This window comes from Octodon degus, unplaced genomic scaffold (assembly GCF_000260255.1).
Source record: "Octodon degus isolate 3935 unplaced genomic scaffold, OctDeg1.0 scaffold00014, whole genome shotgun sequence".
NCBI classification, from domain to species: Eukaryota; Metazoa; Chordata; class Mammalia; order Rodentia; family Octodontidae; genus Octodon; species Octodon degus.
This window is the reverse complement of record NW_004524590.1, coordinates 23,713,990-23,727,881: the sequence shown is the minus strand read 5'-3', so window position 1 is coordinate 23,727,881 and position 13,892 is coordinate 23,713,990. Positions and strand designations below refer to the sequence as shown.

The following is a 13,892-nucleotide window of genomic DNA, read 5'->3' as shown; positions in this document are numbered from 1 at the left end:
GTTGATTTCCATCTTTCTTATTCTTGGATTTAACTCTTCCTACTGCATCAAGGGTAACATCCTAGGGGAATGATGCTAGGAAAACGACTGAGTTATCAATGTAGATCTTGGCTATCATGGAGCTTTAGGACTATGGATACTCATATTTCCACATGAATAACTTACTGGGACAAATAGAAATATCTGATGGAGCAAAGATTTTTCAAAGAGAGGGGAGTCATTTTAACCTTGTATATTCACCTAGGATTTGGGTGTCCTGGGTCATACCTCTTTAAACACACCCAGGTGTATAAAATATCACCACTAGAAATAGGGAGATGTAAACCTGTATTTCAAATATTTGTACTTACTTAAAACTTTTCAACATTTGCTCTTATTTTCCCACATGGTTATATTTACATATGATGAAAGCATAGTGTTTGGGCCCTATAGCCCATCAGAGGTCTTAGAACTGGGTCCAACCACATCGGATGCACGTGGAAAATTGGGAAGGAAATGATGCTTTAGAATTCCCTTTATAATGGATGTGCAAAATGCCACAACATGTGATGACTGCTCTTGGAATAAGTACCCATAAAATCATGACATATGACACCTGAGTGTGTTTTCCTTTCCAAGTTCTAAAGAATTTGTGAATGTAAGATCTAACTCATATACTTTACTAACCTTATTCCTGCCACACCACACAAGTAAAAAGGAAGGGTACTCTGATTCTAAAATCTCTTGCCTACTTAGAAGAAAAAAATCAGATGTTTTAGAATGAAAACACCAGGAAAGCGGGTCTCCTTACCTGGCTGGCACTGTCGCGGGCAGGGTGTCCACTCACTGAATGCAGTCACTACACAGTCTTTTTTGCATGGGAGCAAACAGGGGCGCACAGTTTCAGGTCGAGTGGAATCTGGACATCTGTCAATGTGAAGAGATCATGTCAGTGCTTCCTGGGGACTACAGATGGTTTAGTGTAGAGCTACAAGAATTTAAAACAAAACATATTAGGGACATATGCTATTTTTATGGATGAAGAAGGAAAGAATCCAAGAGGTGAAGCTATTTGTCCAAGTGCTCATGGCAGATTTCAATTCTCTTAACCCAGTCACCAAAAAACTTCTAACTAATCTAGGGTGCAAAAAAACTTCCCTGAGACTAATGTCAAACATTAGACAAATATCTTTCAGCATCAATTCAAGTAATATTTGAGTTTTTCAGAATAAGCAAATTAGAAGCACTTTTGAAAAGTTTTATTGAAGTTAATGTATCAAATGATTGGCATCTTACAAAAAGAAACAAAGACCATCAAAGATAATTTTAAAATACTATGCATCTTGATCATTAAAAGCATAGAATACTTAACCAATGATGATATTTTTCTTTAGACTATATAGGCTGATGAAATAGCAAAAATAGGGAACAACCCGCTCGGGCCCCTCTTCCGTCCCTCTCTAGGACAGGAGCTTTCCTTCCCCCAATAAATATACTCTGCTCATAACTTCGAAAAAAATAGAATAAATAAAATGTAACAGATTGCAAATAACAAATATGATGAGTGACATTTACAAAAGAAACATTAATTCAGTATTATGCTAATAATTAACTTAATGACCATATTCAAGGGAAAGGCCATTTTCAAGCAGCAAGGCAGCCATCATTAGGACATGATCAGGCTGTCACTGTGAGAGACTTCCAGCTTCCAGAACTTTGAGAAGTCTAGGATGGCTATTTAAGCCACTCCACATAGGGCATTTTTATTATAGTAGCCTGAACTACCTGAGTCAAAGAGTCTAAGAATACAATATTGACCTAAAGTAGTAATGCACCCACCATCAGGAGGCCACATCAGGAAGGAAGTCAGGAGGGAGTTAGTGGGCAGGACCTAAAGTTCATTATTCATCAAAAATGATGAACATTTTAAATTGATACATGGAGAGAGAGCATGGATAATTTATGAATATACATCTTTTAGAGCTAGGAAACAAGCAACAGAAAATTAAGGAGGGCCAAGAATATATATTTGTGTTTACATGCACATAATAACACAGTGCAATATGTAGAATCAGAGAGTGGTGTTGATGGCAGGACAGGAGGGGAAGGGCTGCTGGGAGAAGGGCAAGCCCCCTCTTTGACTTTGTATTGTTCCAATGCAGCCTATGAATTCCTTCATCAGTTTCTCTATAGTATTTTATTCCTCCTATAGAGTATGTGATTCTTTGTTAAAAATATATTAAGATGAAAGATGTATCGACTCACAGGAAATATGTTCAATAAATTCTTATTAGTACCATTATTCTTAACCATCCTTATACACACATGTACACAGATAAAGTGCCTATTAAATGGATTCATTTGAACAGTATAAGAATAGAAAGAAGAGTGTTGTTGTGAGAATAGAGTGCCACTTAAACAAGCTACCCTGGTAAGGAAAATTTATATCTTAACTTAGTCCTGATAGCAAAGAAACATTGAAATCATTTCCAAGTCCTTTATTCTTACCCTGAAATCTAACAAAAATAAATTGATCTGCCACTTATACCCACCCCTCTGCAATCTCTCCTGGTATGTGGCTAGAAGTTAAAAGCAACAACTGGGTAAGGTGTTATGGCTTGTATCGGACGTCCTCATAAGCCCCATGTGGTTTTGGGGTTTTTTGCTCGGAAGTGGTTGAATCTGTAGCATAGGATTGATTCCTAGTACGATGCTAAGATTAAGGTTCTGGGATTAATAGGAGGTGATTGCTGGATCAGTCCCACTGATTGACACAGCCCTAATCCTGGTAGACTGAATACAACCTAAGGGACACAGAAAGGCTTGTCTTCCCCACCTCCTCTTTCCTTCATTGATTTTGTTGTCTTCCACTGCCAGGAACTGTTGACCCTCAGCCATGTGCCACCCTACCTTGGAACCATTCCACGATGAGCTGACACCTCTACAAATTGTGAGCTAAAAATCCCTTCCCTTTAACTTTGGGCATTGGGTATTGTGTCTCTGCAAGGTGAGAAAAGTAACCAAGACTTGTGTATTTCTGTGCGCGCTGTAAGGGTCACGGGTTACCAGGTCCATTAGAGCCCTCCAGGTAGTCTCATACATCCACAAAACAGCCTGACATCACTGCATGTGAGAAAAGTGAAGCTCGCTATGCTTGCATTGCAGGGCCTTTCCTCACTCCAGTTAGCGACGTGTGTTAATCTTCATGGAACTGCTAATTACCTATTTTATGTACCCTTTCCTAGAATCACTCACAAAAAGATTTTAGTGGGACTAATACTGAGTTTTCATAATGTGGCCCCGTGTTTTTCTGTGGGCCTCCTACGTCTAAGAGAAACAGTGTCATTCTCTCAGAGACAAGGGTTGGCTTACATCACAGTGCTTGCACAGAAGTGATGAAGGGAAAACTTTTCTGGAAAGGTAAGTGGTCTCTGGCCTGAAAAGGATCAAATATTCTTTTGTTTATAAAATTGTATTATGCTCATTTCATCTGCCAGCAAGTTTTATCTTTACCTCAGGCATTCAACTTTCTCTTCCTATTGTCTATCTTTTAATATATCATTACATTTCCAAAATCCATAAATTTCCTGTAATTGTTTGAAAATGTCACCATTGTCTAGAAGCAAATTATGTATTCTTAGCATCCATACAAGATAAGATTTATTTGCTCCATCATTCGATCACTGGTTGGACAGGCTTTGACAGATTGTGTGCTATTTGTAGTATGTACATATTAAACATACAACATGTACTATATATATGATAATTTTGAATCCTTTGATGATAGAATTTCTACTTGCATTTGAAAAATACCGGATATCAGCCTTGTGTAAATATTTATCAACAGTGAGTGAATCACTGTATTGTGTAAAGTGCTATTAATGCCAAAAATAAATCCTAGGGGATGTTCGACTAATTTCTCCAGCTAGTTTCAAAATAAAGCTACAGCTTTGAATTTAAAGGTAACATGTGGATTCACTGTGTTAGTTAGTAAACAATGTGTTGCTCCTTGCTTTTTGTGGCAGTTTATACTCATTTTAAAGTAAAAACACAGATATCAGTTTAGCACTACTCTTAATAAAAGTAAATGTGTTTCACCATAATATACACATCTTTCTGGGTGTGCACTATATGTATTTTGTAGAGTAGTCTCCATGTACTGCCTCTTGGTCATCTTGCAAGTTCCAGCTCTTCACATTCGCTGTGCTGAAAAGCATCACATAAGGGCTCCACAGTCCTGCCAGCTTCCACAGGGCCTCAATCATCAGGACGCACACACATGGCTCCAACTCCTGATCACTCACCTGACCAAGTAACTGACCAATTCTTCTCGCTCAGCTGCATGGGGCAAAGCTGCCAACATTTTGTGCATTACATGTTTACATGGTGCTGCTTAGTACACTGTCTCATGAAAATGCCTGGTGTCTGCACAGTGAAGGTAGAAAGTGCCTTATCCAGAGCTTTGAAAGGCTTGGAATTGTGTTTCTAATCTTTTCTATTATTATTCCTTACGACACTGCAACTGAAAAGAAACAGCACTGGATAATGAAATAAAACTAAACAAAAACCCAGTAATAACCTATGAAGTTTCTGGGTTCAGCTGTGTCCCGGCCAGCTCTTATTTTCTGATATGATCAGTTCTATTATTCATACAATGGAACATTCTCACCTGCATAATTATGTGGAAACCAAAGAACCAAACCAGGGGTACAAGAACCTGCAAAGAACTCTGCACATTTCAGAGCAGTGGGCTTAGAAATAAAGACAACATTCAAGCTCATTTGTTCCACAGAGACATGTTCTTTCTCTGAAGGATTTTTTTTTTAAACCGGGGATTGAACTCAGGCCCTTGCTGAAGGAAATATTCTTTAAGAAACATTCTCCTCCTTTTATATGTCTATGCCCCTACCCTTACCCCAAGAAGTTTATAAGTGACAGAGGATCTATTTCTAGTGTAAAGGTTCTCAAGCAATGAAAAACTAGTTTATATGCTTATAATGTAACTTTACGTGCTGATAATCTCATAGTGTGTGTCACTGGACATTAGTATTATGTCCTTAGTTCAATTGATCTCATTAACCTCAGAATTTTAATTAAGTAAACTGACGAAAGTCCATGTAGGCTGCTCATAGTGAGCAGTATTGTCTGGAGACATACAGTAAGAATTAAAACTAGGCTGCTAAGTCTCTGGCCTCATTAACAGCATACAAAGCAATGAGCAACAACTGTGTGTGTGTGTGTGTGTGTGTGTGTGTGTGTGTGTTAGTGAAATATCTGTTTTCATACTATTTCTTCCATAAGTGTTTTATTTCCCCTAATTCAGCTCTGTGCGCATTGCTTACATAGAGCCAAGGTGGCTTCCACAGCCGTGTGGCAGGGCTCAAACCCCTTTACTAAGGTGTTGCCATTGAAATTATCCAGGAGTTTGAATTGTCCAAGGACAGGAACACAAATCAAATTAAATTAGGCATCGAGGAAATGCATTTACTATGCTTTCAGTAAGAACAGTGGTGTTGTTAGGAGGGAAGGGGTCTGGGCTTGATGCTGCCAGAATTTGTTAAGCCTATAATTCTGCTTCGTTTTTTACATCAGCTTTCTTCTCTCCTCCTGCTTTTTCCAGCCTCATCATCATGGCTGTGGCAGCTCTCAGCTTAAACTCTAAAAGCATCATAAACAGAAAGAGACAGAGCGTCATTCCCCAGCTTGAAAATTCCTAGAAAAAGCCTGCTTTCTCAAGCTCATGCCACTGAGCCAAAGCTCTCCCCACCCTATACTGGCGACCCAGCATTTCTAGGCTGCGGTGGGGTCTCTGAACATGCCCACGGGAAATCTCTGTGCATGTGCCCGTTTCTCCATATTGGAATATGAAATAGGCCATCTCTTGTCTTCTTTACTATTCTTCTCAGCTAGACCTAGAAAAATATTTGTTTAAAGATGTGACTCCCACAGAATAGGTCTCCACCCAATTACTTTTTCCCTCCCATTTTGAAATTTTTCTTGAACTTTTTGAAATCTATTTCTGAGTTCTCATGTCTATATTTTCCTTCTGCCTTTGAAAATTTGTGTATCTCCAGGTACAGCAAGCATAGCAATCACGCAGAACTGCATCCTTCTCGGGGTAAAGTTTAGTCTAATCAAAGTAGCCATCCGAGTTTTGCTTGCCATTGCAGAAAAGCTTGGTGGAGTCTAAAGAAAAGTAAAATGCAATTCTCAAATTTAAAGTAGAAAAAAAAACCTGCTTTTAACCTCATCACTACTGATTTTAAATCAGTCAAAAATACTGAGGTTGGATCTGGGAAATTAGGCTTGATTATTTAAATACATTCAGTGATCAAGAACATTTTTTTCATTTATCTACTCCCTAATAAAATATCAGAAATACTCCAATGATCCATAAGTACAGTAATCTTTGAGTTATATGCTTTTGGCTTTAAAAGTTCAAACAACAGTAACAAAAATCCCTTCTTCCTCTAGCATAAGCCTGGACACATTAGATGTTTGCTTAGTATTTCCAACTAAAATGCATAATTATGTAATTATAGTACAGACTTTCAGTGAGACATTAACAGTACCTTTTGGTCATCACTTGTCCCACGTGACTCTTCACACAGTAGACCCTCCGTGTCTGGATGCCTACACCACAGGTAGCTTTTCCATTCCAGCCAATGGTTGCATTGGGGGCAGTTACCAATGTGTTTTCAGAACAGGGACCCCAGGGTGCTGTCTCCCAGTAGAGCTGCATACAGGAATGGTCATTGCACAAACGATATTCTTGCAGGGCTTGACTGGGAGGACACGGTTTTCCACCTTAAAAAAAAAAGATAGGAAGTGAAAGCATAATTGTTGGTGTTACTGTTACAGTTGTTCTTGGTTTTGTTGCTTTTCATGTCTTAACAGTCTAAAGGCCCAAATCACTAAACACCTCTTCCTACACAAAGGTCAAAGAATTCGGTCCTGAGTAACAAATTCATGATAACACATTGCATTCTTTTCTTCTAAATAATGGGCAGTAGTCCACATCTAATACATTATAAAATTGGTTAAGTCTCCTGTTGGTTCTGGAGCATACATCAATGAGTTAAACTCCAAAGAAATCTGCCTTTTGTTTAACATTGTCTTGTCCACATAAATGCATTAGACAGGATAGCCCACAATCTTTCTTTTTTCTTTTTTTTTGGGGGGGGAATGGGGTGGGGGGGGAAATCAAACTCAGGACCTTATGGGTGCCAGGCAGGTGCTGTGCCACTGAGCTACATCCTTGACCCCAGCCCACAACTTTCAATTAATATTTTCTTGATCGCATATACAGATGTATGCTTACACACACACACAAAAAAAAATCACGTTTTCTATTTCTTAAGAAAGGCATTAGTTTTGCACTATAACCATAACATACTCAACATCCATCAAGGAATACACTTTGTTACAATTTGGTATGTTTATTAGTATCTTTTAAAGACTGGCAAGAAAGAGTTCATCCTTACCTTCTAAGCTATATCTGACAGTGTGCTACCCGCCCCCCCCCCCCGCCAAAGCAGACCAGACACCTTTATACTCCTGTGGGAATCAGATTGTCAAATTTCATTTTTGTCTCTCTTCTTTTAGATTTTTATATCAATATGAAAAATGATATTTACCTAAAGTATTGATCTATTTCTACTCTTCAACACTATCATACATTTTAATCCAGTTAGCTAATTCCTCAAAATCTGTAGCCATGGTTTTGTGATTTCTGTTACTTTTTTCTAATTAAGTACTCCTGACTTCTTTCCATTTCCAGAAATATAAAAGACAAGTCAGAGATACAACCACACACTAAGACTATAAACATCTTTCTTCATCTTGACCCTGGCCCCATTTCCCGGGCTCACAGAGCAGGATCCTGTTGAAAGAGGAGATCCTCACAGTAAGTGGTCTCATGGCCCTGCTGTGCTAAGGGGCCTGACAGCAGAGGAGGCTGAATGGAGACGTGAAAGCAATGGAGCATGTGTCTGGAGACAGAGTCCATTGCTGTAAATGATGGAAGCAGCTGCTCCTCTAATTCGTTCTGATGTCACTGCTCTCATTCCCAGAGCACTTCTTACGTTTTTCCAAGGCGCTTGCACAGCTTTCTTGTTCCCTTTCCACCCCCACCATGTCAGCATGACAGAACAGGAAAGTAGGGCATGCAGATCGGGTACTTGCCAATGGTACTGGCAGCTCTTGGACAAGAAGTCAGGGCTCCCAATTACTAATTTGGAACTCATTTTCCCAGAGATATCCAATTATGTTTCCAACTGCACAGTCAGAAACTGGATGGGTGTCAACAACACTTTGCTTTCTTCTCTAAGAAGTATAATGAAAAATACCTACCAACTGAATTCATTTGACTTTGTGAACCAAGCATAAATAAAGTGGAGGATTAAGAAGAAAAAACTATGCATTTCCATGAAACTGTTAATTTGGAGTCAGAGGACCATGATATTACCTATTTGTGGCTATTTCTACAGTATATTATAATGGCGCTATGGGATCCAGAGTCAAGAGAAATTCTCTTACCTTCTCCAGCCAGTGCCAGGATATATCTTGACCTTGTCTGTTTCCCATCTGAGTTCTTATTTGAACAGGACTGGGAACAAGAGGACCACAATGTCCACTCACTCACCACACAATCCATTCTGCAGGGAATTTCACAAATCACCCGTTCAGGAGGAGGAGGCATGGGGCAGAGGCTCCCTGACACCTCTTCTCCTGTAATCAAACAGATCAAGACAGACATTTATTAATGCATAATTAAGGCCATTCAAAGAACCTTCAGGTTCATTGCTGCTTCTGTCAGTTCAGATGGCACTGAACACTTCACCTGGTATCTAAACCAATAAAATACAAAAAAGGTGGTTTCCACAGATCTTCATAAAGTTTATGTCAAAATAAAATGCCAGGAGATAAAGTGGCACTTAGAAAATACAGATACCACAGTAGAATTCCCTCTTGTCATCCTTTGTGAGGTTAGACTATAAAAGGATGGAGATGGCTTCCTCCAGGAAGACTTTATCCCGGATGACCAGAGATAATCACACCTCACATGGTACCAACCCTACATCCCTATGTGCAAATATACATTTTTAAGTAAATGAAGGCTGGCGTGGTCTGGAGAGCACAACCTTGTAACCTACCTTGAACCTTATAATCTAACCTTATCAAGAAGAATTTCAACATTTTAGTTTTCTTTGGGGTAGTTTTAACTCTTAAGCAGGAACTTTAAGCAAGATTTTCATTTAGTTCTATCCTTTTTGTGCACAGTGATAAATAATCTGAAAAGAAAATGGAATGGTCCAGTAGCAAGAATTTGATAATGTGTTTGCACAAAGTAAAAGCCAGTCTGGAGTTTTCCCTAAGAAATTAAAGACTTCCACTTTGAACAATTTAATGAGTTACTAACCTAAAAATAACTTCAAACCTATAGCATTAAGAACCACCAAATGGGGCCAGCCAAATAGCTCAGCAGATTAAAGTTCCTGCAAGCAGGAACAGGGGCTGGAGGTTTGATCCCCAGACCTGCCATGCCTGTCCTGCCCCCAGAGTGCACTGAGATGGCAATCTAGGCTGGGTGTGGTGGTGCATGTCTGTAATCCCAGCTCTTGGGAGGCTGTAAACAGGCGTATCACTATGAGCCCAATCTAGTAGTGAGACCCTGAATATGCTGTAGATCCTTCCTTAAAATACAAAAAAAAAAAAAAAAAACCCTTACCAAATGAAAAGGATAACCAATTTCACACCAGACCTAATGCCATACTATAAACACCAATTGAAGTCTTCCAATACATCATAGTACAAGCTTCGTTAGAAACCTTAAAGAGGAAGGTTTCTTAACAATGAATAGTTGGGAAGACTAATCATTTAGTCATTTCTATCTTGCTTTTTCCCCAGGTCAAAATTTTACCATGATTCCTTTAAAAGATTCTCTTTAAGGTTATTTATGTACTATTCCTATATTTATTTAGAGATAGTAATTTAATTATTACTATTCTTATCACTCATAGCATCTTCATAAAAACAGGGCAAAAGAAGTGACCTGACTTATTGTTTCAGAGAGTCCCTTTCTACCAAGATGGCACTGAAGGTGAAGAAGGAAGCCCCTGCCCCTCCCAAAGCTGAAGTTAAAGCAGAAGCTTTCAAGGCCAAGAAGGCCGTGCTGAAAGGCATCCACAGTGGCAAAAAGAAGATATAAGCGTCACCCACCTTCTGCCATCCCAAGACACTGCAGCTCCAGAGGCAGCCCAAATACCCCTGTAAGAGCACCCCCAGGAGAAACAAGCTTGACCTCTATGCCATCATCAAGTTCCCCATGAACACAGAGTCAGCCATGAAAAAGATCAAAGACAACACACTGGTGTTCACTGTGGATGTCAAAACCAATAAGCGCCAAATCAAACAAGTTGTGAAGAAGCTCTATGATATCGATGTTGCCAAGGTCAGTACTGTAATCAGGCCTGATGGAGAGAAGAAGCTATATGTTCGTTGGGCTCCTGATTATGATACATTAGATGTTGCCAACAAAATTGAGGTCATCTAAACTGAGTCCAGCTGGTTAATTCTAAATCCATAATTTTTTCTCCATAAAAAAATACATAAAGACCCTAACAAATTAAAGTGTAGAAAAGCCACTATGTAAGATAGTGGTAAATTTATCTGAGTAACTTCACAACTTTGGATTCTCTTGTCATGAAATGTCTGAAACAAAACAAAACAATGGCACAGGTAACAAACTTGTTGAGCACCTCCCTGGAATGAGGCCTAGGGTTGTGCAAATCTTATTCAGGTACAGTATGCATTACTGGTACCTTCTAAGCAGCTCTGAAGGGGAAGGCTATCCCCCTCATCTCTCAGATAAGGAGTCAGAGGTTCACAGAGGAAAAGAATCTCCTTATTCCTAGCCCTGCAATGAAATCATTTCTATACCCTTTGACTCCAGAGCTTTGGTTTTTCTCATTAACCATGTTATGCTAATTCTAAGGAGGTAAACATTATTTTCCTAAGGAAGGAAATAAAACAAGTATTTTTCAGAGACAGTGCTTGAAGGAGAAGATAGGCCACAACTAATATGCATTCGGATTTGTAAATAAGGCTGGGTTCATGGCCCTTGAGGTAAAAATAAAACTTTACAAGTACATTATGAGAAGTAACAGAGAATCTAGTAGATAATCAAGCTAAGACTATCTCCCATCAATCTCTTCCAGTCTCAGTCTGTGTTCAGGTTGAGTTCACACCACAAGCACTTCCCACTAATATACCCCAGTGCAGCTATGGGCAGGAGAAGGCAGGACAAGTAAGATGTCCAACTTACATCTAGTCAAAATTTAATATCTACGTTTGTGACTTCTATTAGCATATGTCTTTCCCAAAACACTAAAGCACCATCTTACAAGAACATTTAAAGACATAAGGAATATCTATAGTAATCTTACAAAAATAGCAGACATGAAAAATACTGAGTTAAAATTCTAAAGATGGTCCCATAACTGAAGAACTAAGAATGTTTACAGTAGAAATACACATTGGAAGCTTCCTCAGAGGGAAACAGGAGGTAATGTTTTCACCTTATTATATCAGTTACAATCCATTTATGGGAACATCTCTCCCCATAAAATAGCACTTTTTGTGAACGTATTTTTAAGAAAATTCTGCCTTTAAGAATTAGGATAGAGGGACTGGGGAGATAGTTCAGTAGAATAAGTGCTTGTCTGGCAAGCGCAAGGGCCTAACTTCAATCCCTGGTTCTGCAAAAAAAGAAAAAATAATTATGATAGATAAAAATATGATATGCATATATACAATTTCCCCACAAAGAATGTGTTTACTATGTATCACAAAGATATACCGATAAAAATTTTGAGAAAAGACTCAAATTGGAACAAAGAACTAAAATTCATTTAAAAAGTACTAAGAAAAACATATAGCATAAATTGATAATGAATGGTGTTCTTAAAAAAAGAAACCTAAAAACAGAATTATAAACTATCAGGTATAATACAATGAGCATATATATTTTGTGTAAGAAAGTAAAATATAATAAAAATAGATGGAATGATTCCTATTTATCTTCCTAGAGTTTCTGGTTAATAACTGAAGTGAGCTATATCCATAAAAATAAAGCTAAGTCTAAAAGTAATGTCAAGCTACAAATGTGTGATTCAAACAGAAAACACTGTAGTAATGGGTGGAAAAGGAGACTTTGTCAGGGAATGGAATGCACCCTTTGGCAGCTGATGGAGGAAGCCTGGGGTGGTTGGCAGTGCACAAAGGGATGTGCAAAAAGGTGCACAGATAAGAAAATGTAGTTAACTAGAAGATCATTGGAGTACAGGAGGAGGGAAGTATGTATTGGAGGAGCTATTTGACAAATTCTGAAAGATCTAGAGAGGTACAGGTTTTGCTAATTGGCCTTCCATAAGTTGCAAGTGGCTCTGGTTTTTGAAGACTTGAATACTGAATAATATCCTCCCCAATAACCACACACACACACACACACACACACACACACACACACACACACAGCCTACTCTATGCCCATTTTTATTTATATTGTCTTTTTTAATTCAATTTGATTTTATTTTTAAGAGTAAAAAGAAAAGCAAGAATAAAAATCAGAAACAAAGACAGAAATAGGGTAACATACAACAATTCATATGTTTCAAATTTTTAAAACAAGAAAACCTGATTAACAATCATTGATATCTATTTTTATCGTCTAATCTGTTGCACAGATTAACAGATATAGCTATGTAAGACTGGACCTATAATTAACTATTAGTGCTTGCTCTCAAGAAACCTTAATTTTTTTCTTTTAAAGATTATTTTAAGGAGAGTATAGTAATAATTGACATGACATTAGAAATGGTACACATTTAGAGGACCAAGATGACAGGTATTCAAGAATGGTTTTTGTATTACACAATGCTGTCCTCAATGTAGTTGCATAGATTTCAGATATCAGCATACAGAGTTAGTCAAGGTGAAAATTCTACACGTTAGCTGCTATTTTTCAAGAAACTGATGGAAATTCTTAGTATAATCACCTAAGCCATCCTGTATATACACTTACATATTTTTCCCCTACCTTTTCTCTTTTCTTTCATCTCATTGTTGAATCCTTCAGTTCCATTTCTTTCTGCTCTACTGTATCTGTTATACCTTTCAGTTTCATTTCATATTTCGGTTCTTACAGCAGGGAGACAATGTGATATTTATGTATGTGGGTCTGATTTATTTGTTCTTTTAAAAATGTGTTATTTTCATTGGAGGAAGAAAAAGGGAGAGAACAAGAAAGGAAAGGGTATTTTAAAAAGAAAAAAATTGCATTATGCACAAGTACTCCCTTCACAAGATGCCTGATGTAGTCAGGGTTTTCAGGGGAAACAATTTAATACAGGATACTTAATTTAGAGGATTATTTTGTAATAGTAATCTGAAGAGTCCAGTACCAAAAAGTGCAGGAAATCTGTCCACACACTAAAGACACAAAGGATTCAGCTGAGGTCCTGGATCCCACAGCATGGGTCTAGCTGAAGACCTACTGTACCCGCATCAGTGTCCCATGCAGGCCTGTTTCGTGGATCTGCACTGGGAAGGCCCAAAGATCAGTGGTGGAAACTAGGAAGTCTGGGCCAGCTGGATGAAGGATCAGTGCCAGCAGACCAAGGGATCTGTACTGCAGCCAGCAATACTCAAGGTAAGGACCAGAGCTCCCCTGGAAAGCACCACAGCCATCCTCAGCGACAACGAGTCCTAAGCTCCTCTGACAGTGAAACAGCTGCATTCGTATCAGGAAAGCCAGCATGACAAACTCTTCCAGGAGAACCAACAGCCTCATTTGTTCCTGTGAAGTTCTCCTTTCATGCTGTTGGCAACAATCCTTGGGTCGGCCCTAATAT

At 38.6% G+C, this 13,892-nt stretch overlaps 1 protein-coding gene across 1 annotated transcript in view; it reads right to left on the bottom strand.

Moving 5' to 3' along the window:
* The window catches only part of Thsd7b (thrombospondin type 1 domain containing 7B), a 1,039,160-nt gene that overhangs the window by 504,647 nt on the left and 520,621 nt on the right, over positions 1–13,892 (bottom strand). The window contains exons 8-10 of the mRNA XM_004626384.2: positions 8,518–8,709; positions 6,552–6,786; positions 791–906 (exon numbers count right to left, since the gene is read on the bottom strand). Of these exons, the coding sequence (XP_004626441.1) occupies positions 791–906; positions 6,552–6,786; positions 8,518–8,709 (543 nt within the window). The remainder of the gene's footprint in view (positions 1–790; positions 907–6,551; positions 6,787–8,517; positions 8,710–13,892) is intronic.